Raw genomic sequence first — 27,389 nt, forward strand, 5'->3', positions numbered from 1 at the left:
ACCTTTTCTAGTTTATTCCTCTCTTTCTATTATCTCCTTCTCCCTCTCCGTACACATTTACTTATGTGTGCTTTATAGTGTTGTGTTTTGTGTTTGTAATTTATTCATTTATATACAGGAACAACTCTAGCTGGCGGCACCTCCACATGAATCTCTGGATATAAGTCTTCATTAAGACTCTGCTTGGGACTCCCGTGACAATATCTAGTCTATATACAGCACTGTGGGGTTGTTCCACCTCCTTTTTTACTTCAGACAGACAATGGGGCACTCCCTAGGTCAACCATTACCCTCCCCCACCCCCCTCTTGCTGGGTGTAACAACATATTTCTGACAACGCAAAATGGAAGTATTGCAGCATATTATACAATCAGGCAACCACATGCTCAAGTCTCTAGAGTAAAAAAAAGAAAAAGATTTATTCAAATTATTAAAATGTAAAAAACAATGAGCATTCAAAAAACCCTCCTCTGATTCATCACATAAACCATTAAAGACTAAAAATATAAATAATTAGATAATTGATATCACACTTTCTTTACATTTTAGGTCTACTTTCTTATTTATCTAGTATGTGAGCTTGGAAAACTAAAGTCTCCAAAATACAGTTGAGCTTAGGACCTTGGAGGTTGAAGTTTCACAAGGTATTATTTGGCCCTTTTGGAACCCATATAGACGAAAACCCTCACTGACTCACTCATTGACTGACTCGCCACTAATTCTCCCACTTCCCGATGTCGTAGAAACATGAAATTTGCCACAAGCATAGATTATGTCCAAAATAGGAAAAGTTAATAGGTCCCAACTCGATTATTCAATTCTAGCGCAAAAGAATTAGCGTCGAAATTTTACGTACGGAATCTAATTCTCTCACTTTCTGGTGTCATAGAAACTTGAAATTTGGCACGAGCATTGATTATGTTATAAATAGGAAAAGCTAATGGGTCCCAACTCGATTATTCAATTTTAGCGCAAAAGAATTAGCATCCAAATTGTATGCATGGAATCTAATTTTTCAACTTCCCGGTGTTATAGAAATTTGGAACGAGCATTGATTGTGGGAAAAGTTAATGGATCCCAACTTGATTATTCTAGCACAAAAGAATTAGCGTCCAAATTTTACGTACGTCATCTAATTCTCTCACTTCCCGAGAGAATGTAATTTTATATGAAGGAAACGTCGCATGGTTACCTCCACGTGGTGTTTCCTGGGTAACGCAAAGAACCATGCAAAATGGTGAACATATGTTTTTCCTCGGTATCTCTAAAGTAACCACGACTTCATAAGATTTTCCGTGTGAACACCAGATAAACACCAGTAATAAATTAACTTGGGTGAAGCAGAGTATATGAGCTAGTATGAGATGATGGTATTTATAGAATTTTCCCAAAACAGAAATATCTATCACCTAGTCATCAGGTACATGAAACACGTTAGTTCTGAAATATGGGATCCTCAGCAATCAATAGAATGGGGTCCCTAGTGCTCCATTACCAAACTGCATGACCACAGTGAGGAATAATCTAATGTACATGAAGGGCTGTTGATAAGGGAATTATGTTTTCTAAATAAGCAGGATTTTTATTTTATTATGCAAATTAAAGTTGAGATTTCCTGCTGGTTTGATGTTCTCCCCACAGATCAGCTATGGAGCGATGGATCCTGCATTTACCAACAAGCTCCGGTTCCCTTATTTCTATCGCACAGTCCCTGAAGAGTCGGCTCAGTATGAAGCTGTTGTTCTGCTACTGAAGCATTTTGGCTGGAGCTGGGTGGGGATCGTGACGGTAGACGATGAGAGCAGCCGACGAGCCGGCATGGAGCTGTACAACGTGATAACACAGAGCGGGATCTGCATAGCTTATACAGAACCTGTCAGTAATGATCATTATTTTGTCTCCTCCGTGGCCTACAGGAAGTTGATGCATCAGATCACGAAGATTCATTGTGACATTATTCTGTTGGTTGGTTCCTCACATGGCTTACGTATATTAAACTTTATATTGTCTCACTTCTTCAATGCCAGGAAAGTTGTAATCGTACTCTCATCTATTGTTCGAAAAACATTAACTGAATTCACTACATTACGTAGATCTTTCCAGCTCGCTGTTCATGAAGGAAGAATCCCAGGATTAAAGGAACATTTACTGACAGCCGGTCCTCTAAAATATCCGGAGGCTGAGTTAATGTTTGATATATGGAAACAGCATCTTTCTTGTTGTATTGGAACTGATGACTTATGGAGGCCATGTAATGAAAGTGATGTTCTCGGTAATGCAGATCGCTCTCTGTATGATGTGGACAATTTCCGATACACATTCAGTGTGTACTCTGCAGTGTATATTGTGGCTCATGCCTTACATCATCTGATATACCCAGATAAAAGACAGGAACATCCCAAATTATTTAATATCCAAAGGGAAAAGGTTTCCTGGAAGGTGAGAGTTCCAGTTTGGAGACTATATCAAAGTTAATTATTTATATTTAACCCCTTTGTGACAAGTGATGGTGATATCAGTTGGAGGCAGATGCTGATCCTGCACAGTAACAGGTATATCTCTCAATGCCCAGTGTACCTGTAAGATCCTGACAGGAGGGCAACCGAGATCCCCTGGTTTGCTTCCGCTGCAACCATAAGGAACCAATATCACTCCTGGCACCTTATAAATCACAAATCTTGATGAAAATGGCACCACAAAAATTTGATAGAGAAAAAGTAGCTCAATTTATTATATAATAGGTACCACAAGCAATGAGATCACAAAGTGCTACTCATGTGTAGGAGGGTATGGCCAACCAGCTGGGGGTGGTAGTGTGAGCAACAGGCCACAGGACAGGAAACCAGAGTTATTGGACTGTTTGCTGGTTCTTGTTCCCAGGAGCCTCCCAAGTATGGGACATGCAGGCCAGAGGTCAAAGGACATACAGGCAGACACCACACACTACAATGCTGAAGAAACTTTTAATGAAGATAATGAAGCCAAATAGTAACTCAACCCTGAATGCGAGTTGTGCTCCATTCAAGTTGTAATGTTAACAAAACAACAAACAATACTTCAGGTAACTTCACCTGAGGCTCAGCAGCATTTAGTAAAGCAGCAGAGATGAAGTGTTCAGCGATCCAGACAGCGTTCTTTTGTTCAGCACTATTCCAGTTAAATAAACAGTCCCCTTGTAGAGGTGTTCATGTCTCCCATATGAATGCAGAGCTGGGGTGTCGGGCCATGTGGTAGCAGACTATCTGCTTGGAGTGATGGAGAAGGTAGAAGAGAATTGCTGCTAGAGCAGAAAAAACCTCTGCGCTCTCCAACTCTTATGTCAAAGAAATTATTTATTACCCCATACTGGGGGAAATAAAATCACAAAATAGCTTTACAAGCTTTACCAGTAAACCGAAAAAAAGGCTGAGTGATTCAAGCCAAGCTCCTGACTAGGACAATGCAACGCGTTTCTGCACACATATGGCGCCTTTATCAAGCATTACAAACATTATATATATATATATATATATATATATATATATATATATATATATATATATATATATATATATATATATATATATATATATATATATATATATACACACACATATGGGTTTTTTATATAAAATATACTATCAAATTATCCGAACGTGCCTCTGCTGTCCGCACACCAGCACACACGCCCAGATCACCCGCACGGGAAGACGTAAGTAAAGTCTTCACAACAAAAAGTACCCCCTTTGGCGCTTTCCCATTAATTTTTATCTGCTTGGACTGAGACACCAGACATAAGAGCGAGCTCTTCTCTCCTCCTACAATCACTTCACTTCTGGCTTTAGGCCTTTATGGGATAGGCAGGAAACCTTATTCATTTTCTTTCAGCAGAGGACTGCTGTACTCCTCCACCCCACACCTGCCTCTTAAAGCAACAGTACACCTTGTGATCATAAATAAAAGAACTACAGAAAAATAAAATAAACAAAAACAGCAGGGGTAGAAAAGCCTAGTCCATTACCCATCCAGCAGCAAAAAAAAAGAGATTAGAATAAAATTAAGGGTATGTACTTTTACATAGGTTAACAGTCGGCTGAGAAATATCTCACAAAAGTAATTATGGATGACTGTTGTCCAGCATAAACACAGGACCCAACAGGCTGAGTGATCGTACTCAAAGTGTGGTCATAAATGGCTGCACATCCAAGTGGAAGAATGTATCACGTGGGGAACCACAAGACTTTGTCCTAGACCCAGTGTTGGTCTACATTTTTATAAATGATCTGGAGGAGGGCATTGTTGGGAAACTGATCAATTTGCAGAAGACACAAAGCTAGGAGGGATAGCTAACACTGGAGAAGAGAGAGTATTCAAAAAGATCTAGAAAGGCTTGAACAGTGACAAACAGAATAGTATTTAACAAGGAGAAATGCAAAGTCCTACATCTAGGCAAGAAAAATGAAAGAAAAAAAACACATACAGAATGGGAGGAATTGGGCTAAGCAGCAGCACATGTGAAAAAGACTTGGGTATACTAATAGGTCATAGACTGAACATGAGCCAACAATGTGATGCAGCAGCCAAAAAGGCAAACACAATTCTTGGATTTATTTAGAGAAGCATAGAGTCTAGATCACGTTAGGTCATTATCCCCCTCTACTCTTCCTTAGTCAGGCCTCATATGGAATACTGGTTCTAGTTCTGGACACCCTACTTTAAAAAATACATAGACAAACTGAAGCAAGTTCAGAGAAGAGTTACCAAGATGGTGAGAGATCTGCAAATCATGTCCTATGAGGAACGGTTAAAGGATCTGGGAATGTTTAGCTTGCAGAAGAGAAGGCTGAGAGGAGACTTAATAGCTGTCTACAAATATCTGAAGGGCTGTCACAGTGCAGAAGGATCAGCCCTATTCTCATCTGCACAAGGAAAGACTAGAAGCAATGGGATGAAACTGAAAAGGAGACACAGATTAGATATTAGACAATGAGGTGGGATACCTGGGAGGTAGGGAGTTTTCCTTCAATGGAAGTGTTCAAACAAAGGCTAGAAAAATATCTGTCTGGGATGATTTAGTGATCCTGCACTGAGCAGGGGGTTGGACAAGATGACCCTGGAGGTTACTTCCAACTATGATTCTATGAGGGCAAGTGAGTGAGAATCACTTATTCATCTGAGTTGCTTGGTTTCAGCTCACCTAAAAACCAAGTAAGTTTTTTTTTTACTTTTGTATTCCCTTCCAAAAAAGTTATAAACATAAACACCACGTCATAAACATTCCAAATCTTTGCCTTTTAAAAGCATATGTTACCATGCTAAGAACAAGCTCTCGCACAGCTGATATAGGAAAAAAAATACAAGCACAGCCCTCAGAATGGGATGAGAAAGAAACAATAGATTCCTGAGATTGATAATACTGGAATAGGCGTGGCCCTAAAGGGGTTGTCCACTCATACACTGAGATGATTTCTGCAGGAAATAGACAGCTCCGTTCTTATAGAAGTGATCTGGTTTGGTATTGCGGGCAAAGTTACCTTTCATTTTAATAGAAATTAGGTTTGCAATAAAAAGCCTGACCACTGCAGTAAGAACAGAGCTGTCTCCTTCCTGCAGAAACCAATTCAGTGCATGAGGGAATTGACCTGGCGAACTCGCCAATCTACTGTTGATGATTTGTCCCGAGTAAAGACTATAAATATTTTACAACTGGACAACCCATTTAAAGAAGCTTTGTCTGTAAAAAAACCCCCTGTTTAAAATAACAGACTAAAGCATACTCACCTCTTAGGGACCCAGGACACAGTTGACAGCCAGCATTGAAGGTTTCTTTGGGGTAGACAGGCTGGATGGTAGCACATGACTGCTGTAGCTAAAAAGAGGTTGCAGTGTCATGTTCCCAAACTACTAACATTATGGAGACCAGGATATCAGTGCTGATTCCAGAAGCTTTGACTGTGAACCTGCAGCCTCTGATTGGCCACAGCGATCACATGTTTCCACCCAGTCCATCTACCCGGGAGTCACCGATCATGCCAGCTGTGTCCCAGGGCCCCAGGAGAGGTGAATAGATCCTGTTTGTTATTTTAGGCAGGGGGGACGGTATTTTGTGTTCCTAACAAAACCCCTTTAAAGGGTTAATTTGGAAGAAAAAAGTAAATAAATTGCTGGTAGTAAGAAGTCAGTAAATGAGGCCATTGCACAGAATGTAGTGGAAGGATATTGCAGTGGAAGGCATTTGGCATGTTTAGAATCTACTGTAGCTTCACTTAGCAAACTTCTTGAAGAGACTCTGTCAACTACTTTTAGCCCCATGAGCAAAGCTTATGGGCTTAAAATGGGTGACCGGTGGAGTCGAAGGATGAAAATATACTTACCTCCCCCATCGTTCCCCCGATGGGAGCGATGAAATCTGCAGTGCATTGAGCTGCGCTGCTTTGTAGTCCGCCCATTATTAAATTAAAAGGGGCAGAGTGGAGGTTTTCATTGCTTACATTAGGGTCACAAATAGAGATGAGCGAGCATGCTCGTCCAAGCTTGATGCTCGTTCGAGCATTAGCATACTCGAAAGTACTCGTTACTTGAGCGAGCACCAAGTGCCCGAGAAAATTGTGGTGCTCGGGTGCCCGAGAAAATTTCACACTCTCCTCCCCACAGGTTTATTTTTTGCTAAAATGTATGCAAAATAGTATTTTGCATACAATTTAGCAAAAAATAGACAGTGTAAAGTGAGTACAGTCTTGTTATATAGTGCGGATGGACAGGACACACACTAAATTGTTTTCAAAGGAGCTGTGGCTGCTGCCAGCGGCTCCATTGAAGACAATGGTCTGCTGCCACCCCTGAATTGTTTTTCATTTAAGGGCTTTACATATAAACCCTTCCCTGAAAAACAATAATTTTAGTGTAAAAAAATTAATAAATAAATAAAAAAATCCTTACCTCTTCACCGCTGCCGTGTCCCCCGCGGGGAAACAGAACACATCTGCCGCATGCAGCAGATGTTTCCTTCATTCCCGTTAGTAAAAAGAATTCTCTGCTGATGCATCTGCCACATCATTCATTCATTAGGAATGAATGACAGAGGAGAGTTGCCTGTGATTGGCTGAGGACAGAGCTGTCTGTGATTTTAAATCCCCACCTGCTGATAGATCAGCACTACAGAGCCGGGGACAGCGGAGAAAAGACAAGGCTGAGCCCCGGCAGCTGAAGGGAGGTGAGTATGTATTTTTTTTTTGTTTTTTACACTTCTTTTACTGTTTTTTCAGGGAAGGGCTTATATTTAAAGGCCTTCCCTGAAATCCAATGACAGGGAGACGGCAGCAGAATCCTCTACCGCAGCTGTCATGTGGGACAGCTGCGGTAGGGAATTGAAGAATTCCTCTGCTGCATCTGTCACAGATGTGGCAGGTGCAGCAGCAGGGAATTCTTTTTACTAGCGGGAATGAAGGAAACATTTGCTGCATGCGGCAGATGTGTTCTGCATCCCCGTGGGGGACACGGCAGCGGCGGAGATGTAAGTTTTTTTTTATTTTTCTATTTTTTTATCCTAAAATTATTGTTTTTCAGAGAAGGGCTTATATGTAATGCCCTTCCATTAAAAACAATTTAGGGGTGCTGGCAGACCATTGTTTTTAAAGGAGCCGCCAGCGGCAGCTGTGGGTCCATTCAAAAATGCTCGAGGCTTCCATTGACTTCAATGGGGTTTGTTACTCGAAACAAGCTCTCGAGCATTACAAAAAGCTCAGCTCGAGTAACGAGCACTCGAGCATTTTGGTGCTCGCTCATCTCTAGTCACAAATAAAGATGAGCGAGCATACTCAGAAAAGCACTACTCGCCTGAGTAATTTGCTTTATCCGAGTATCGCTGTGCTCGTCCCTGAAGATTTGGGTGCCGCTGCGGCTGACAGGTGAGTCGCAGTGGGGAGCAGTGGAGAGCGGGCGGGAGAGAGGGAGAGAAAGATCTTACCTCCATTCCTCCCCGCTCTCCCCTGCAGCTCCCCGCTCCGTGCCGGCACCCGAATCTTCAGGGACGAGCACAGCGATACTCGGATAAAGCAAATTACTCGAGCGAGTAGTGCTTTTCCGAGTACGCTCGCTCATCTCTAGTCACAAACTTTCAGTTCATTGGCTTAGCTTACAGGAATAATAGTAAGTAACAGATTCAATTTTAAAAACATTAATCTCAACTATTTTCATAAACTCCAGTCACTTATCGATTCAGAAGCAAAATAAAAAAAGAGATGGGGATAAAATTAAGTGTACTTTTACACAGGTCCACAGTTGGCTGAGAAATATCTCCAAATAGTTATTATAGATGCTTGTTTCCCACCACAAACACAGGACCCAACAGGGCAAGTGAGCGAGAATCGCTTACTCATCTGAGTTGCTTGGTTTTCAGCTCACCTAAAGTCCGAGCAACTGTTGAGCCATGTCAACAGACTACCATTCATCTATGAACAACTGCCTGTTTCATCTGAATGGAGACAGTTAGCCAGAAAAGATCTCTTGCATGCTCCAACTTCATTCAGTGAGCAAAAGGAATATATCCTGGCTCCCTATCTCTGCAACACATCATGAGAAGCAGAAGCATGGAGGACATTATACAGCAGTACTGAGCAGTATGACTGTGAATCCAGAGCAGAGGTGATAAAATAGAAACTCTTTTATATCTCTCTGTCATACTTCACTCCTGCTTTCTGCTCTGTTTTTTCTCCATAGCCTTCAATTGCAGCATGCAATCTGAGGTCTCAGTGAAGCTGATCAGCTGGCTCCTCTCTGGTTAGGGATTTGGTCAGTGAATTCGGAGAGCCTAAGCAGTTAAGGAGGCAAGGGGAGAGGAGAGGTGTCTAATAAGTGGAGATAAAGGCATCCTTCTGTAATAAGGTGTATTGGAAAGCTGTTTTTCATATTTCCCTGTACTACTGATTTATGGAAAGTTGTTTACAATCAGATATTCACTGTAACTGAGAACCAAACATTTAGTGTTAATAAGAAGTCCTATATGTAGGTTTCTCTGTCTGTATATTTCACTCTCTTACATGATGATAAATGTGGATTTTGATCACAATTAGATTCTAGATTTTCTGTCTTTCTAAAGTTTGAACCAACCCTTCATCTCATTTATTCTTTGTAGTTGAATCGTTATATTAGGAGAATTAATTTTTTGACTCCTGGGGGAGAATTGATTTACCTGGATGATAAAGGAAATGGTCCTGTAAGATTTGATCTGGTAAATTATAATGTACATTCTAACGGTACTGTGGAGAAACATCTAGTCGGACACTTCCATGAAGACAATGGTCATCGGCAGTTCACCATTAATGACAGTTTAATCCTTTGGAATTCACAACTTCTCCAGGTGATAACAGGTTTTCCTGTTTCAGCAGTCAACACATAGAGAAAATTGCTGTTATCTATTGTAAGCAGAGAAGCCTGGGACATAACCCCTAATGAATATTCATGAGCAGCTATTTTATTAAAACACATTAGGAAGATCACAATATAAGATTTACAACATACTTACCCCCATATAGTGTAGGATCTGCAGGCTTTGTTTTTTGCAAATAATCTACAAAAGAACTTTTGTTAATTTTATTTAGCTTTGTTTATCTTTTTGTCCCACAAGGTGTACTTTATTTTATTTGATTTGTGTTTTTCATCTTTTAAATGCATTTGGAATATTTTTGTATGGCAGCTGCTAAAAGCCGGGGCATAAAACGCACGTGCATCTGTTAGAGAAGACCTGTGACCCCACTGCCAGCATCTCAGGGCAATCCCAGGAACTATGGGCTGTCCCATAAAATATCCAGCCCAGTACCAGCGACAAGGGACGAAGAGGAATTTTACTTTTGTTTATGCCAGATTTCTATTTATTGAAGCATGACAGAGGTTCAATAAAATCTGAGTTAAATATTCATTTTATCCAACCATGGAGGAAGGTTACAATTACAATAAACAATTCGCAACTCCATATTGTTACAGCTCTTGGCATTAGATCTGATGGATGCCAGAACCATGTCTTGATTAGGTGGCTTAATAAGGGCTTAAATACACATTTAAACATATTTAAATTAAAAAAGACAACAGAATAAAACTATCTTTTAGGTGATACATAGAGATGAGCGAGCGTAGTTTTCCGAGCTTGATGCTCGAGTATTAGGGTGTTCGAGATGCTCGTTACTCGAGACGAGCACCACGCGATGTTCGAGTTACTTTCACTTTCTTCTCTGAGAAATTTGCGCGCTTTTCTGTCCAATAGAAAGACAGGGAAGGCATTACAACTTCCTTCTGTGACGTTCCAGCCCTATACCACCCCCCTGCAGTGAGTGGTTGGGGAGATCAGGTGACACCGAAGTATTAAAATCTGCCCCGCCCGCGGCTCGCCACAGATGCATGCTGACAGAGATCAGGGAAAGTGCTGCTGATGCTGCTGTAGCTGCTATAGGGAGAGTGTTAGGTGTTATTTTAGTCTTCAAGAACCCCAACGGTCCTTCTTAGGGCCACATCTGACCGTGTGCAGTACTGTTGAGGCTGCTTTTAGCAGTGTTGCACAATTTTGTTTTTTTGTTTATCGGGCGTGCAGACCATTGCATCCTCAGTCTGCAGTCATTGTATAGGGTATAGGGGCAGTACTGGGGAGGCAGGGACAGTGGGAAAGGTGAAGGAGATATACTGTCTATATAGGCAGTGGGCTTTTTAAAAAAAATTGGGGAAAAATACTATATTTGGGCTGCCTGTGACCGTCTTCAGTGTAATGCGTGTCTGCGGGGGGTAGTAGTCATAATTAATACGCAGCTAAGCGTTACAGCAGGCTTGCGCATAATTGTTTCCTGGCTCTGCTGTGCCCGTTACATCTCGGCCGTCATACCGCCAGAGGGAAACAGTATACATAATATACGCTGCATACAGGGTCTGTCTGGTGTTTCACCTCACCATTTAAAAAAATAGAAGCAAAATGCTTAAGGCCTACCACTGGCCTTTGGCCACTTGACTGCTTCTCCGCTGTGAATTCCACTAGCTCAGTCATACGCACCTACATCTCACTACAGGCTTGCGCATAATTGTTTCCTGGCTCTGCTGTGCGTTCCGTCAGCCTCCAACCACAGGCCAATAAGCGGCACATTTAACTACAGCGTTCTGTTTCTGCTGTACTCGTAATACACCATGCTGAAGGGTAGGGGTAGGCCTAGAGGATGTGGACGCGGGCAAGGACGCGGAGGCCCAATTCAGGGTGTGGGCACAGGCCGAGCTCCTGATCCAGGTGTATCGCAGCCGACTGCTACGGGATTAGGAGAGAGACAAGTTTCTGGTGTCCCCAGATTCATCTCACAATTAATGGGTCCACGCGGCAGACCTTTATTAGAAACTGAGCAGTGTGAGCAGGTCTTGTCGTGGATGGCAGAAAGTGCATCCAGCAATCTATCGACCACCCAGACTTCTACGCCGTCCACTGCTGCAACTCTGAATCCTCTGGCTGCTGCTCCTTCTTCCTCCCAGCCTCCTCACTCCATTAAAATGACACATTCTGAGGAGCAGGCAGACTCCCAGGAACTGTTCTCGGGCCCCTGCCCAGAATGGGCAGCAATGGTTCCTCTCCCACCGGAGGAGTTTGTCGTGACCGATGCCCAACCTTTGGAAAGTTCCCGGGGTCCGGTGGATGAGGCTGGGGACTTCCGGCAACTGTCTCAAGAGCTTTCAGTGGGTGAGGAGGACGATGACGATGAGACACAGTTTTCTGTCAGTGAGGTAGTAGTAATTTCAGTAAGTCCGAGGGAGGAGCGCACAGAGGATTCAGAGGAAGAGCAGCTGGACGATGAGGTGACTGACCCCACCTGGTTTACTAAGCCTACTGAGGACAGGTCTTCAGAGGGGGAGGCAAGTGCAGCAGCAGGGCAGGTTGGAAGAGCAGTGCGGTGGCCAGGGGTAGAGGCAGGGCCAGACCAAATAATCCACCACTGAGAGTGCAGACGACCGACGAACTGTGGTGTGCAAAGTTTGGCGCGACAAGATCAGCCGTGGAGCCACCACCACCAGCATGCGCAGACATATGATGGCCAAGCACCCCACAAGATGGGACGAAGGCCGTTCACAGCCTCCGGTTTGCACCACTGCCTCCCCCCCTGTGCCCCAACCTGCCACTGAGATCCAACCCCCCTCTCAGGACACAGGCACGACCGTCTCCCGGCCTGCACCCACACCCTCACCTCCGTTATCCTCGGCCCCATCCAGCAATGTCTCTCAGCGCAGCGCCCAGCCGTCGCTAGCGCAACTGTTTGAGCACTAGCGCAAGTACGCCACCACGCACCCGCACGCTCAAGCGTTAAACGTGCACATAGCCAAATTGATCAGCCTGGAGATGCTGCCGTATAGGCTTGTGGAAACGGAGGCTTTCAAAAACATGATGGCGGCCCCACGCTACTCGGTTCCCAGTCGCCACTACTTTTACCGATGTGCCGTCCCAGCCCTGCACGACCACGTCTCCCGCAACATTGTACACGCCCTTACCAACGCGGTTACTGCCAAGGTCCACTTAACAACGGACACGTGGACAAGCACAGGCGGGCAGGGCCACTATATCTCCCTGACGGCACATTGGGTGAATTTAGTGGAGGCTGGGACCGAGTCAGAGCCTGGGACCGCTCACATCCTACCCACCCCCGGAATTGCAGGCCCCAGCTCGGTGCTGGTATCTGCGGCGGTGTATGCTTCCTCCACTAAACCACCATTCTCCTCCTCCTCCTCCTCCTCCTACGCAACCTCTGTCTCGCAATCAAGATGTGTCAGCAGCACGTCGCTAGCAGTCGGTGTCGCGCGGTGTGGCAGCACAGCGGTGGGCAAGCGTCAGCAGGCCGCGCTGAAACTACTCAGCTTAGGAGAGAAGAGGCACACGGCCCACAAACTGCTGCAGGGTCTGACAGAGCAGACCGACCGCTGGCTTTTGCCGTTGAGCCTCCAACCGGGCATGGTCGTGTGTGACAACGGCCGTAACCTGGTGGCGGCTCTGCAGCTCAGCAGCCTCACGCACGTGCCATGCCTGGCCCACGTCTTTAATTTGGTGGTTCAGCGCTTTCTGAAAAGCTACCTACGCTTGTCAGACCTGCTCGGAAAGGTGCGCCGGCAGAGCGCACATTTCCGCAAGTCAAAGACGGACGCTGCCACCCTGCGGACCCTGCAACATCGGTTTAATCTGACAGTGCACCGACTGCTGTGCGACGTGCCCACACGGTGGAACTCTACGCTCCACATGTTGGCCAGGCTCTATGAGCAGCGTAGAGCTATAGTGGAATACCAACTCCAACATGGGCGGCGTAGTGGGAGTCAGCCTCCTCAATTCTTTAAAGAAGAGTGGGCCTAGTTGGCAGACATCTGCCAGGTCCTTGGAAACTTTGAGGAGTCTACCCAGATGGTGAGCGGGGATGCGGCAATCATTAGCGTCACCATTCCTCTGCTATGCCTCTTGAGAAGTTCCCTGCAAAGCATAAAGGCAGACGCTTTGCGCTCGGAAACGGAGGCAGGGGAAGACAGTATGTCGCTGGATAGTCAGAGCACCCTCATGTCTATATCTCAGCGTGTTTTGGAGGAGGAGGAGGAGGGGGAGGAGCATGAGGAGGAAGGGGAAGAAACAGCTTGGCCCACTGCTGAGGGTACCCATGCTGCTTGCCTGTCATCCTTTCAGCGTGTATGGCCTGAGGAGGAGGAGGAGGAGGATCCGGAAAGTGATCTTCCTAGTGAGGACAGCCATGTGTTGCGTACAGGCACCCTGGCACACATGGCGGACATCATGTTAGGATGCCTTTTTCGTGACCCTTGCGTTACACGCATTCTGCCCACTACGGATTACTGGGTGTACACACTGCTCGACCCACGGTATAAGGAGAACCTTTCCACTCTCATACCCGAAGAGGAAAGGGGTTTGAGAGTGATGCTATACCACAGGACCTTGGCGGACAAACTGATGGTAAAATTCACATCCGACAACGCTAGTGGCAAAAGGCGCAGTTCCGAGGGCCAGGTAGCAGGGGAGGCGCGGAGATCAGGCAGCATCTACAGCGCAGGCAGGGGAACACTCTCCAAGGCCTTTGCCAGCTTTGTGGCTCCCCAGCAAGACTGTGTCACCGCTCGCCAGTCAAGGCTGAGTCGGCGGGAGCACTGTAAAAGGATGGTGAGGGAGTACGTAGCCGATCGCACAACTGTGCTCCGTGACGCCTCTGCTCCGTACAACTACTGGGTGTCGAAGCTGGACACGTGGCCTGAACTCGCGCTGTATGCCCTGGAGGTTTTGGCTTGCCCTGCGGCTAGCGTCTTGTCAGAGAGGGTGTTTAGTGCAGCTGGGGGAATCAGGGGGTACCCGCCTGTCAACTGCCAGTGCCGACAGGCTTACACTCATAAAGATGAACAAATCCTGGATTTCCCCAGACTTCTCTTCTCCACCAGCGGACAGCAGCGGTACCTAAACAATACGTAGGCTGCACCCGCGGATGGAAGCATCGTTCTCTATCACCATCACAAACGGGGACCTTTTTGCTTCATCAATCTGTGTATAATATTCCTCCTCCTCCTGCTCCTCCTCCTGAAACCTCACGTAATCACGCCGAACGGGCAATTTTTCTTAGGCCCACAAGGCTCAGTCATATTACTTTTGTAAACAATGTTTATACGTTTCAATTCTCATTAAAGCGTTGAAACTTGCACCTGAACCAATTTTTAATTTAACTGGGCTGCCTCCAGCCCTAGTTACAAAATAAGCCACAGTAACCAAAGCGATTAATGGGTTTCACCTGCCCTCTTGGTTGGGCATGGGCAACTTTTCTGAGGTACATTAGTACTGTTGGTACACCAATTTTTTTGGGCCCTCGCCTACAGTGTAATCCTAGTAATTTTTATGGGCTTCGCCTGCACTCATGGTACAGCAAGGTGTGTGGGGTTGGCCTACACTTTTGCTACATAAATGTAACTGGGGCCTTGTCTATACTACAACTACTGAAATGTGAAAGAACTGTTATCTCCCTAAACTGTTGCAATGGGAATGTTACTGTGGCCTTTTTTGACTGCTACTACTACTGAAATGGAACTAATACTGTGCTCCCCCTATACTGCTGCTTCGAAATTGTTACTGGGGCCTGTCTTGACTGCTACTACTACTGAAATGGAACTAATACTGTGCTCCCCCTATACTGATGCTTCGGAATTCTTACTGGGGCCTGTCTTGACTGCTACTATTACTGAAATGGAACTAAGACTGTGCTACCCCTATACTGCTGCTTCGGAATTGTTACTGGGGCCTGTCTGGACTGCTACTACTACTGAAATGGAACTAATACTGTGCTCCCCCTATAATGCTGCTAGTGATATGTTACTGGGGCCTGTCCCTAATGCTACCGCTGAAATGTTACTAATTTTGGGCTCTGCCTATACCGCTGCTAATGCTATGTCACTGGGGTGTGGAAACGGAGGCTTCCCAAAGACATGATGGTGGCGAGGCCATTTCCCACCAACGCGGTTACTGTTAAGGTGCATATAACCACGGACACGTGGAGAGGACACGTAGTGCCTCAAAAACATCCCCCTCCTCCTCCAACAATGAAAACATTCTTGGCAAATACCTTTGCATTGGTCCGTCTGGTGGCTGTCCAAGAATTTCACCTTTACCGACAAAACAAGAGAGCCCCCCCCCCCCCACGGGCCCACTTAATACTAGCCACATTCCGAAAACCAACTAAATAAAACCGCGCTACTAGGTCCGCAGTCGCCACCACATTCCCACCAACGCGGTTTCTGTTAGGGTACATATTACCTGTCTGACTGGGGCATGCACTGTGGGCCGAAGCACACCTGTATTGTATGTGACGTTAGCTCTGCTGAGCAGGGCACTGCAATGGGATACATTTGAGTACCGCCGATGGGTTCCAGGGAGCCACCCATGCTGTGGGTCCACAGGGACTTCACATTAGGGATTTGTACCTGCCAGTGTCTATGTATTAAAAACCCCGGTCAGGTTGGGGCATGCAGTGTGGGCCGAAGCCCACCTGCATTTAATCGGAATTAACCTCAGCTGTGCTGGGCAATGCAATGGGATATATTTATGTACCGCCGGTGGCTTCCTGGGACCCACCTATGCTGTCGGTCCACACGGAGTTGTAACTGCATGTGTCTACTTATAAAGAACCCCAGTCTGACTAAGGCATGCAGTGTGGGCCAAAGCCCACCTGCATTAAACCTGACGTTACCTCAGCTGTGCTGGGCACTGCAATGGGATTTATTTATGTATAGCCGGTGGGTTCCAGGGAGCCACCCATGCTGTGGGTGCACACGGAATTCCCATTGTGGAGTTGTACCTGCCTGTGACTATTTATAAAAAACCCCGGTCTGACTGGGGCATGCAGACACCTTGACAGAATGAATAGTGTGTGGCACATGGGTTCCCAATTGCTATGCCCACGTGTGCAGCTCCTGATGGAGGTGGCACAGGATTGGATTTCTCATTGCTTCTGTACAGCATTGTGGGATATCGCCCCGCCCCTTTTAAAGAGGGTCGCTGCCTGGCCGTGCCAACCCTCTGCAGTGTTTGCCTGCGGTTCCTCTTCATGGCAGACACACTTATAAATAGACATGAGGGTGGTGTGGCTATGAGGCCAGCGTGTGGCATGAGGGCAGCTGAAGGCTGCGCAGGGACACTTTGGTGTGCGCTGTGGACACTGGGTCGTGCGCGGGGGGGGGGGGGGGGGGGTTGGGCAGCATGTAACCCAGGAGAAGTAGCAGCGGAGTGTCATGCAGGCAGTGATTGTGCTTTGTTGGAGGTAGTGTGGTGCTTAGCTAAGGTATGCCTTGCTAATGAGGGTTTTTCAGAAGTAAAAATTGTTGGGAGGGGGCACTTTTGCCGCTATTGTGGCTTAATAGTGGGACCTGGGAACTTGAGATGCAGCCCAACATGTAGCCCCTCGCCTGCCCTATCCATTTCTGTGTCATTCCCATCACTTTCTTGAATTTCCCAGATTTTCACAAAAGAAAACCTTAGCGAGCATCGGCGTATACAAAAATGCTCGGGTCGCCCATTGACTTCAATGGGGTTCGTTACTTGAAACGAACCCTCGAGCATCGCGAAAAGTTCAGCTCGAGTAACGAGCACCCGAGCATTTTGGTGCTCGCTCATCTCTAATGATCAATGCTCGTGCCAAATTTCAAGTTTCTATGACATTGGGAAGTGAGAGAATTAGATTCCGTACGTAAAAGTTGGACGCTAATTCTTTTGCGCTTAGAACTGAATAATCGAGTTGGGACCCATTAACTTTTCCTATTTATGATATAATCAATGCTCGTGCCAAATTACATCGGGAAGTGAGAGAATTAGATTCCGTACGTAAAATTTGGACGCTAATTCTTTTGCGCTTAGAATTGAATAATCTATTTGGGACCTATTAAGTTTTCTTATATATGACATAATCAATAGAGATGAGCGAGCGTACTCGGATAAGCACTACTCGCTCGAGTAATTTGCTTTATCCGAGTATCGCTGTTCTCGGTGCTAAAGATTCGGGTGCCGCTGCGGCTGACAGGTGAGTCGCAGCGGGGAGCAGGGGAAAGCGGGCGGGAGAGAGGGAGAGAAAGATCTTACCTCCGTTCCTCCCCGCTCTCCCCTGCAGCTCCCCGCTCCGTGCCGGCACCCGAATCTTTAGCCCCGAGCACAGCGGTACTCGGATAAAGCCAATTACTCGAGCGAGTAGTGCTTATCCAAGTACGCTCGCTCATCTCTAATAATCAATGCTTGTGCCAAATTTCAAGTTTCTATGATATTGGGAAGTGAGAGAATTAGATTCCGTATGTAAAATTTGGATGCTAATTCCTTTGCGCATAGAATTGAATAATTGAGTTGGGACCCATTAGCTTTTCCTATTTATGACATAATCAATGCTTGTGCCAAATTACATCGGGAAATGAGAGAATTAGATTCTGTACGTAAAATTTGGACACTAATTCTTTTGCGCTTAGAATTCAATAATTGAGTTGGGACCCATTAACTTTTCCTATTCATGACATAATCAATGCTCGTGCCAAATTTCAAGTTTCTATGACATTGTGAAGCGAGAAAATTAGATTCTGCACGTAAAATTTGGACACTAATTCTTTGGCGCTTAGAATTGAATAATGGAGCTGGGACCCATTAAGTTTTTCTATTTATGATATAATCAATGCTCGTGCCAAATTTCAAGATTCTATGACATTGTGAAGTGAGAAAATTAGATTCCGTACGTAAAATTTAGACGCCAATTTTTTTGTACTTAGAATTTAATAATCGAGTTGGGACTCATTAACTTTTCCTATTTATGACATAATCAATGCTTGTGCCAAATTACATTGGGAAATGAGAGAATTAGATTCTGTACGTAAAATTTGGACACTAATTCTTTTGCGCTTAGAATTCAATAATTGAGTTGGGACCCATTAACTTTTCCTATTCATGACATAATCAATGCTCGTGCCAAATTTCAAGTTTCTATGACATTGGGAAGTGAGAGAATTAGATTCTGTACGTAAATTTTGGGCGCTAATTCTTTTGCGCTTGAATTGAATAATCAAGTTGGGACCCATTAACTTTTCCTATTCATAAAACAATCAATGCTCGGGCCAAATTTCAAGCTTCTATGACACTGGAAAGTGAGAGAATTAGATTCTGTACGTAAAATTTGGACGTTAATTCTTTTGAGCTTAGAATTGAATAATCGAGTTGGGACACATTAGGCTTTCGGATTTTTGACATGATCAATGCTCGTGCCAAATTTCAAGATTCTATGACATTGGGAAGTGAGAGAGTTAGATTCCGTACGTAAAATTTCGACGCTAATTCTTTTGCGCTTAGAATTGAATAATCGAGTTGGAACCCTTTAACTTTTCCTATTCATGACATAATCAATGCTCGTGCCAAATTACATCGGGAAGTGAGAGAATTAGAATCCGTACATAACATTTGGACGCTAATTCTTTGGCGCTTAAAATTGAATAATCGAGTTGGGACCCATTAGCATTTCCTATTTTTGACATTATCAATGCTCATGCCAAATTTCAAGTTTCTATGACATTGGGAAGTGAAAGAATAAGATTCCGTACGTAAAATTTGGATGCTAATTCTTTTGCGCTAGAATTGAATAATTGAGTTGGGACACATTAACTTTTCCTATTCATGACATAATCAATGCTCGTGCCAAATTTCAAGTTTCTATGACATCGGGAAGTTGGAGAATTAGATTCCGTATGTAAAATTTGGACGCTAATTATTTTGCGCTTAGAATTGAATAATTGAGTTGGAACCCATTAGCTTTTCCTATTTATGACATAATCAATGCTCGTGCCAAATTTCATGTTTCTACGACATTGGGAAGTGAGAGAATTAATGGCAATGATGGAAATCGAACGATCTACGTGGGGGGGGGGGCGTAACTGTCGACGACGCTCGCACGTGCGCCATTTATCGTAGGATAGTTTTACTATGCCTATAATCTTCCCAGGAGTGTACTCAACAGCTTCCCAAAGTTTTATGGCGATGGGATGAATGGTGTAGTAGCGCATAAAGGACAAACAGACAGTCAAACTGACAGACAGAGAGACACACACATACATTCAATTTTATATACATATACTAGCTTACCCGTCGCGCGTTGCTGCGAAGACAGACAGACATACATCATTCGTTTTTATATATCTAGATAACAACCAATCACAGCGCAGCTTTCATGTTACCTCAGTGGTATAATATATAACAACCAATCGCAGCGCAGCTTACATGTTACCTCAGCAGTAAGAGAAATAACAGCCAATCACAGCGCAACTCTTATTCTGCCTCAGCAATATAAAAAATAGCAACCAATCACAGCACAGCATTCATTTTACCTGAGCGGTATAATATATAACAACTAGAGATGAGCGAACACCAAAATGTTCGGGTGTTCGTTATTCGGAACGAACTTCCCGCGATGCTCGAGGGTTCGTTTCGAACAACGAACCCCATTGAAGTCAATGGGCGACCAGAGCATTTTTGTATTTCGCCGATGCTCGCTAAGGTTTTCATGTGTGAAAATCTGGGCAATTCAAGAAAGTGATGGGAACGACACAGCAACGGATAGGGCAGGCGAGGGGCTACATGCTAGGCTGCATCTCAAGTTCACAGGTCCCACTATTAAGCCACAATACCGGCAAGAGTGCCCCCCCCCCCCCCCCCCCAACAACTTTTACTTCTGAAAAGCCCTCATTAGCATGGCATACCTTTGCTAAGCACCACACTAGCTACAACAAAGCACAATCACTGCCTGGATGACACTCCGCTGCCACTTCTCCTGGGTTACATGCTGACCAACCGCCCCCCCTCCCCCCCACAGCGCACACCAAAGTGTCCCTGCGCAGCCTTCAGCTGCCCTCATGCCACACCACCCTCATGTCTATTTAGAAGTGCGTCTGCCATGAGGAGGAACCGCAGGCACACACTGCAGAGGGTTGGCACGGCTAGGCAGCGACCCTCTTTAAAAGTGGCGGGGCGATAGCCCACAATGCTGTACAGAAGCAATGAGAAATAGAATCCTGTGCCACCGCCATCAGGAGCTGCACACGTAGGCATAGCAATGGGGAACCTATGTGCCACACACTATTCATTCTGTCAAGGTGTCTGCATGCCCCAGTTAGACCGGGCTTTTTAATTCATAGACACAGGCAGGTACAACTCCCTATTGTGAAGTCCCTGTGGACCGACAGCATGGGTGGGTGCCAGGAAGCCACCGGCGGTACATAGAAATATCCCATTGCATTGCCCAACACAGCTGAGGTAGTAATGTCGTGCGTAATACAGGTGGGCTTCGGCCCACACTGCATGCCCCTGTCAGACTGGGGTTCTTTACAAGTGTACAGATGTGTTAAAAACTCTGTGTGCACCTACAGCATGGGTGGCTCCCTGGAACCCACCGGCGGTACACAAAAATATCCCATTGCATTGCCCAACACAGCTGAGGTAGTAATGTCGTGCATAATGCAGGTGGGCATCGGCCCACACTGCATGCCCCAGTCAGACTGGGGTTCTTTAGAAGTGGACACATGTAGGTTAAACTCCCTGTGGACCCACTGCCTGGGTGGGTGCCAGGAAGCCACCGGCGGTACATAGAAATATCCCATTGCATTGCCCAACACAGCTGAGGTAGTAATGTCGTGCGTAATACAGGTGGGCTTCGGCCCACACTGCATGCCCCAGTCAGACTGGGGTTCTTTAGAAGTGTACAGATGTATTAAAAACTCCGTGTGCACCTACAGCATGGGTGGCTCCCTGGAACCCACCGGCGGTACATAAAAATATCCCATTGCATTGCCCAACACAGCTGAGGTAGTAATGTTGTGCTTAACCCTTTCCAATCCAATTTGTATATGGTTTTCCTAGGGGGCTTACTCTTTTTCTGCCGTTATACAACGGCGCTATATGCTGGCTAAAGCCAGTACTGCATGAGCTGACACGTAGGATAGGCTCCGACAGCAAAGAGGCTGGCAATATACAGTAAGAGAACCCCGACGGACGTCTACCAACAACGGAGCTGTACAGCCTTAAACCCTAATGTCTTCACAGGTCACACAGTGGACTGGAAAGGGTTAATGCAGGTGGGTTTCGGCCCACACTGCATGCCCCAGTCAGACTGGGGTTCTTTATAAGTGGAAACAGATGCATTTATAATTCCCTGTGGACCCACAGCATGGGTGGGTGCCAGGAAGCCACCGGCGGTACTTAGAAATATCCCATTGCATTGCCCAACACAGCTGAGGTAGTAATGTCGTGCGTAATACAGGTGGGCTTCGGCCCACACTGCATGCCCCAGTCAGACTGGTGTTCTTTAGAAGTGGACACATGTAGGTTAAACTCCCTGTGGACCCACTGCCTGGGTGGGTGCCAGGAAGCCACCGGCGGTACATAGAAATATCCCATTGCATTGCCCAACACAGCTGAGGTAACGTCAGCTGTAATGCAGGTGGGCTAAAAATTAATTTGATTACACTGTAGGCGAGGGCCCACAAAAATTGCTGTATCAACAGTACTAATGTACATCCCAAAAATTGGCCATGGCCAGCCAAGAGGGCAGGTGAAACCCATTAATCGCTTTGGTTAATGTGGCTTAAGTGGTAACTAGGCCTGGAGGCAGCCCAGTGTAACGAAAAATTGGTTCAAGTTAAAGTTCCAACGCTTTTAAGCGCATTGAAACTTATAAAAATTGTTCAGAAAAATTATTTGAGTGAGCCTTGTGGCCCTAAGAAAAATTGCCCGTTCAGCGTGATTACGTGAGGTTTCAGGAGGAGGAGCAGGAGGAGGAGGAGGAGGAGGAATATTAGACACAAATTGATGAAGCAGAAATGTCCCCGTTTTGGATGGTGAGAGAGAACGTAGCTTCCATCCGCGGGTGCAGCCTACGTATTGCTTACGTATCGCTGCTGTCCGCTGGTGGAGAACAGAAGTCTGGCGAAATCCAGCCTTTGTTCATCTTGATGAGTGTTAGCCTGTCGGCACTGTCGGTTGACAAGCGGCTACGCTTATCTGTGATGATTCCCCCAGCCGCACTAAACACCCTCTCCGACAAGACGCTAGCCGCAGGACAAGCAAGCACCTCCAGGGCATACAGCGCTAGTTCAGGCCACGTGTCCAGCTTCGACACTCAGTAGTTGTAGGGGGCAGAGGCATCACGGAGGACGGTCGTGCGATCCGCTACGTACTCCCTCACCATCCTTTTACAGTGCTCCCGCCAACTCAGCCGTGACTGGGGAGCGGTGACACAGTCTTGGTGGGGAGCCATAAAGCTGGCCAGGCCCTTAAAGACTGTTGCACTGCCTGGGATGTACATGCTGCTCGATCTACGCACATCCCCTGCTACCTTGCCCTCGGTACTGCGCCTTCTGCCACTAGCGCTGTCGGCTAGGAATTTTACCATCAGCTTGTCCGCAAGGGTCCTGTGGTATAGCAACACTCTCGAACCCCTTTCCTCTTCGGGAATCAGAGTGGGCAGGTTCTCCTTATACCGTGGATCGAGCAGTGTGTACACCCAGTAATCCGTCGTGGCCAGAATGCGTGCAACACGAGGGTCACGAGAAAGGCATCCTAACATGAAGTCAGCCATGTGTGCCAGGGTACCTGTACGCAACACATGGCTGTCCGCACTAGGAAGATCACTTTCAGGATCCTCCTCATCCTCCTCCTCCTCCTCAGGCCATACACGCTGAAAGGATGACAGGCAATCAGCCGGTGTACCGTCAGCAGCGGCCCAAGCTGTCTCTTCCCCCTCCTCCTCATCCTCCTCATGCTCCTCCTCCTCCTCCTGTACGCGCTGAGAAATAGACAGGAGGGTGCCCTGACTATCCAGCGGCATACTGTCTTCCCCCGCCCCCGTTTCCGAGTGCAAAGCAGCTGCCTTTATGGTTTGCAGGGAATTTCTCAAGATGCATAGCAGAGGAATGGTGACGCTAATGATTGTAGCATCGCCGCTCACCACCTGGGTAGACTCCTCAAAATTACCAAGGACATGGCAGATGTCTGCCAACCAGGCCCACTCTTCTGAAAGGAATTGAGGAGGCTGACTCCCACTGCGCCGCCCATGTTGGAGTTGGTATTCGACTATAGCTCTACGTTGTTCATAGAGCCTGGCCAACATGTGGAGCGTAGAGTTCCACCGTGTGGGCACGTCGCACAGCAGTCGGTGCGCTGGCAGCTTAAAGTGATGTTGCAGGGTGCGCAGGGTGGCAGCGTCCGTGTGGGACTTGCGAAAATGTGCGCAGGGCCGGCGCGCCTTTACGAGCAGGTCTGACAAGCGTGGGTAGCTTTTCAGAAACCGCTGAACCACCAAATTAAAGACGTGGGCCAGGCATGGCACGTGCGTGAGGCTGCCGAGCTGCAGAGCCGCCACCAGGTTACGGCCGTTGTCACACACGACCATGCCCGGTTGGAGGCTCAGCGGCGCAAGCCAGCGGTCGGTCTGCTGTGTCAGACCCTGCAGCAGTTCGTGGGCCGTGTGCCTCTTATCGCCTAAGCTGAGTAGTTTCAGCACGGCCTGCTGACGCTTGCCCACCGCTGTGCTGCCACACCGCGCGACACCGACTGCTGGCGACATGCTGCTGCTAACACATCTTGATTGCGAGACAGAGGAGGAGGAGGAGGAGGAGGGTGCTTTAGTGGAGGAAGCATACACCTCCGCAGATACCACCACCGAGCTGGGGCCCGCAATTCTGGGGGTGGGTAGGACATGAGCGGTCCCAGGCTCTGACTCTGTCCCAGCCTCCACTAAATTCACCCAATGTGCCGTCAGGGAGATGTAGTGGCCCTGCCCGCCTGTGCTTGTCCACGTGTCCGTAGTTAAGTGGACCGTGGCAGTAACCGCGTTGGTGAGGGCGCGTACAATGTTGCGGGAGACGTGGTCGTGCAGGGCTGGGACGGCACATCGGGAAAAGTAGTGGCGACTGGGAACTGAGTAGCGCGGGGCCGCCGCCTCCATGATACTTTTGAAGGACTCCGTTTCCACAACCCTATACGGCAGCATCTCAAGGCTGATGAATTTTGCTATGCGGACGGTTAACGTTTGAGCGTGCGGGTGCGTGGCGGCGTACTTGCGCTTGCGCTCCAACAGTTGCGCAAGCGACGGCTGGACGGTGCGCTGAACTACACTGCTGGATGGGGCCGAGGACAGCGGAGGTGAGGGTGTGGGTGCAGGCCAGGAGACGGTAGTGCCTGTGTCCTGAGAGGGGGGTTGCATCTCAGTGGCAGGTTGGGGCACAGGGGGAGAGGCAGGGGTGCAAACCGGAGGCGCTGAACGGCCTTCGTCCCACCTTGCGGGGTGCTTGGCCATCATATGTCTGCGCATGGTGGTGGTGGTGAGGCTGTTGGTGTTGGCTCCCCGGCTGAGCTTTGCGCGACAAAGGTTGCACACCACTGTTCGTCGGTCGTCAGGCATCTCTGTGAAAAACGGCCAGACCTTAGAGCACCTCGGCCTCTGCAGGGTGGCATGGCGCGAGGGGGCGCTTTGGGAAACACTTGGTGGATTATTCGGTCTGGCCCTGCCTCTACCCCTGGCCACCGCACTGCCTCTTGCAACCTGCCCTGCTGATGCCCTTGACTCCCCCTCTGAAGACCTGTCCTCCTGAGTAAGCGTTGCACACCAGGTGGGGTCAGTCACCTCATCGTCCTGCTGCTCTTCCTCCGAATCCTCTGTGTGCTGCTCCCTCGGACTTACTGCCCTTACTACTACCTCACTGCAAGACAACTGTGTCTGATCGTCATCGTCCTCCTCACCCACAGAAAGTTGTTGAGACAGTTGGCGGAAGTCCCCAGCCTCTTCCCCCGGACCCCGGGAACTTTCGAATGGTTGGGCATCAGTGACGATAAACTCCTCTGGTGGGAGAGGAACCGCTGCTGCCCAATCTAAGCAGGGGCCCGAGAACAGTTCCTGGGAGTGTTCCCGCTCCTGAGCAGGTGTTATTGTAGTGGAGTGAGGAGGCTGGGAGGAAGGAGGAGCAGCAGACAGAGGATTCGGATTGGCAGCAGTGGACGGCGCAGAACTGCGGGTAGACGATAGGTTGCTCGAAGCACTTTCTGCCATCCAGGACAGGACCTGCTCACACTGCTCATTTTCTAATAACCGTCTCCCGCGTGGACCCATTAATTGGGCGATGAATGTGGGGACACCAGAAACGTGCCTCTCTCCTAATCGCGCAGCAGTCGGCTGCGACACACCTGGATCAGGAGCTTGGCCTGTGCCCACACCCTGACTTGGCCCTCCGCGTCCTCGGCCGCGTCCACGTCCTCTAGGCCTACCCCTACCCCTCAGCATGCTGTATTACCAGTGATTTGATTTCACAGGCAGCTAATAAATTGGCGCAAGACTGCAGGCCAAATATAATTTTTTCCCTTTTTTGAAAACGAAAGGCCCCACTGCCTCTAGTGAATGAATAATCTAAGTTTAATAACTGTGCTGTTTTCCTGCTAATGTGTCACAGAACGTGAGGGTAGCAGAGTTATTAACTGTGGCAGAGCAGGTATTTTTTTTCCCAATTAAGGAAAGCAAATGGCGAAGCCAGGAGTAAAACGTAGCTGGGTGCGTATGATTTTTACAGGTTGCACACGCAGCCGACACGTGTCCACCGGCGTTAGTACGGACAGAGGCAGGACAAATAGAATTATTTTCCGTTTTTTTGCACCAAAAGGCAGCACTGCGTATATTCTATGAACATGAGAAGTTTAATAACTGTGCTGTTTTCCTGCTAATGTGTCACAGAACGTGAGGGTAGCAGAGTTATTAACTGTGGCAGAGCAGGTATTTTTTTTCCCAATTAAGGAAAGCAAATGGCGAAGCCAGGAGTAAAACGTAGCTCGGTGCGTATGATTTTTACAGGTTGCACACGCAGCCGACACGTGTCCACCGGCGTTAGTACAGACAGAGGCAGGACAAATAGAATTATTTTCCGTTTTTTTGCACCAAAAGGCAGCACTGCGTATATTCTATGAACATGAGAAGTTTAATAACTGTGCTGTTTTCCTGCTAATGTGTCACAGAACGTGAGGGTAGCAGAGTTATTAACTGTGGCAGAGCAGGTATTTTTTTTCCCAATTAAGGAAAGCAAATGGCGAAGCCAGGAGTAAAACGTAGCTGGGTGCGTATGATTTTTACAGGTTGCACACGCAGCCGACACGTGTCCACCGGCGTTAGTACGGACAGAGGCAGGACAAATAGAATTATTTTCCGTTTTTCTGCACCAAAAGGCAGCACTGCGTATATTCTATGAACATGAGAAGTTTAATAACTGTGCTGTTTTCCTGCTAATGTGTCACAGAACGTGAGGGTAGCAGAGTTATTAACTGTGGCAGAGCAGGTATTTTTTTTCCCAATTAAGGAAAGCAAATGGCGAAGCCAGGAGTAAAACGTAGCTGGGTGCGTATGATTTTTACAGGTTGCACACGCAGCCGACACGTGTCCACCGGCGTTAGTACGGACAGAGGCAGGACAAATAGAATTATTTTCCGTTTTTTTGCACCAAAAGGCAGCACTGCGTATATTCTATGAACATGAGAAGTTTAATAACTGTGCTGTTTTCCTGCTAATGTGTCACAGAACGTGAGGGTAGCAGAGTTATTAACTGTGGCAGAGCAGGTATTTTTTTTCCCAATTAAGGAAAGCAAATGGCGAAGCCAGGAGTAAAACGTAGCTGGGTGCGTCTGATTTTTACAGGTTGCACACGCAGCCGACACGTGTCCACCGGCGTTAGGACGGACAGAGGCAGGACAAATAGAATTATTTTCCGTTTTTTTGCACCAAAAGGCAGCACTGCGTATATTCTATGAACATGAGAAGTTTAATAACTGTGCTGTTTTCCTGCTAATGTGTCACAGAACGTGAGGGTAGCAGAGTTATTAACTG

At 47.0% G+C, this 27,389-nt stretch overlaps 1 protein-coding gene across 1 annotated transcript in view; it reads left to right on the top strand.

Moving 5' to 3' along the window:
* Positions 1–1,656: 1,656 nt before the first annotated feature.
* Positions 1,657–27,389, top strand: part of LOC136628190 (vomeronasal type-2 receptor 26-like) — a 30,328-nt gene continuing 4,595 nt past the window's right edge. The window contains exon 1 of the mRNA XM_066604310.1: positions 1,657–2,439. Coding sequence (XP_066460407.1) covers positions 1,657–2,439 — 783 coding nt within the window. The remainder of the gene's footprint in view (positions 2,440–27,389) is intronic.

Source organism: Eleutherodactylus coqui, chromosome 1 (genome assembly GCF_035609145.1).
Source record: "Eleutherodactylus coqui strain aEleCoq1 chromosome 1, aEleCoq1.hap1, whole genome shotgun sequence".
Classification (NCBI taxonomy): Eukaryota; Metazoa; Chordata; class Amphibia; order Anura; family Eleutherodactylidae; genus Eleutherodactylus; species Eleutherodactylus coqui.